Consider the following 1,190-nt stretch of genomic DNA (forward strand, 5'->3'; position numbering starts at 1 on the left):
CTGTGACAAACCAAGTGACACCTTACCATATCTTGCACCATTCTCTCAACCTCCGCCATGCTTATAACCACAGCAGGAGTAACTGTGCCAGTCACTACAGGAGAGGCTCCTCTTTTTTGCTCACTATCTACCTTTTCTCAAAATCCTTGCTTCCAAGGAGAACCCTGATTTCACCCTCTCCACGACTGACTTATTTATTTTCTTGTTGGTCCACGGTAGGTTCAAGACTCTACTCCAGCACCATAACTCAAAGGTATTGATTCTTCTTCTGTCATCCTTAGTCATTGTCCAGCTCACGAATGCATAGCAAGTAGTTGTGAAGATCATAGCACAGATCACATATATCTTAGTCTCTACACTGACATCATTGTTTCTCAGTACTTGGGAGAAGACACTTCAGTAAATCTCTAGAGCATATTTTCATAGAGCAGTTTGTCTTTTGATTTCCTTACTGGCTATGCCAAAGATGTTGATTGTGGATCTGAGCAAGCTTTAATGGTTAAAAACCTAAATCTCTTCTCCAACTTCTCACAGTGCTGCCAACTGGCCCAGGGGTAGATAGAATCTTTGTTTCCTTGTTGAACTTCAATCCATATTGAAGACTACAGTCTTTACCCTCTGCAGCAAGTGCTTCAGTTCCTCCACAGTTTTGGCAAGCAAAGCTGTGTCACCTGCACAATCATAATGGCACATTGCTCCTCCTAAAGCCCAGAATCCCACATGATATGTTCTGCACAGAGATTGAAAAAAAATAGAGAAAGGACACATCTTTGATACAGTTCTTCCCTGATTTTGAACCATGCAGTGTTTACTTGCTCTGTTCTGAGGATTGCTTTTTGGTCTTAGTATAGGTTTTGCATGAGCACAATTAGGTGTTCTGGTATTCTAATTCTCCTCAAGGTTAGCCACTATTCGTTGTAATCCACACAGTCAAATGCCTTTGCATAGCTAATTAAACAGTTAGACATTTTTCTGATCCTCTTTGCTTTCTGCCAAGATCCATTTGACGTTGGTTATAAGGTCTCTAGTGTCACAACATCTTGTTAACTGTTAACCCAGGTTGTATTCCTGGCAATTCTCTGTCATATATATGTATGCATACATACATATATACACACACACACACACACATATACACACATATCCATATATATACACACATATAAACATATATATTTATGCACATATAT

The 1,190-nt window shown here is 39.7% G+C and overlaps 1 protein-coding gene across 1 annotated transcript in view; it reads right to left on the reverse strand.

Annotated features, from left to right (window-relative positions):
* Nucleotides 1-59, reverse strand: part of LOC102851414 (granzyme H-like) — a 37,677-nt gene extending 37,618 nt beyond the window's left edge. The window contains exon 1 of the mRNA XM_006903158.1: nucleotides 27-59. Within this exon, the coding sequence (XP_006903220.1) occupies nucleotides 27-59 (33 nt within the window). The remainder of the gene's footprint in view (nucleotides 1-26) is intronic.
* Nucleotides 60-1,190: the final 1,131 nt, after the last annotated feature.

This window comes from Elephantulus edwardii, unplaced genomic scaffold (assembly GCF_000299155.1).
Source record: "Elephantulus edwardii isolate Elephantulus edwardi_28Jun2011 unplaced genomic scaffold, EleEdw1.0 scaffold00525, whole genome shotgun sequence".
Classification (NCBI taxonomy): domain Eukaryota; kingdom Metazoa; phylum Chordata; class Mammalia; order Macroscelidea; family Macroscelididae; genus Elephantulus; species Elephantulus edwardii.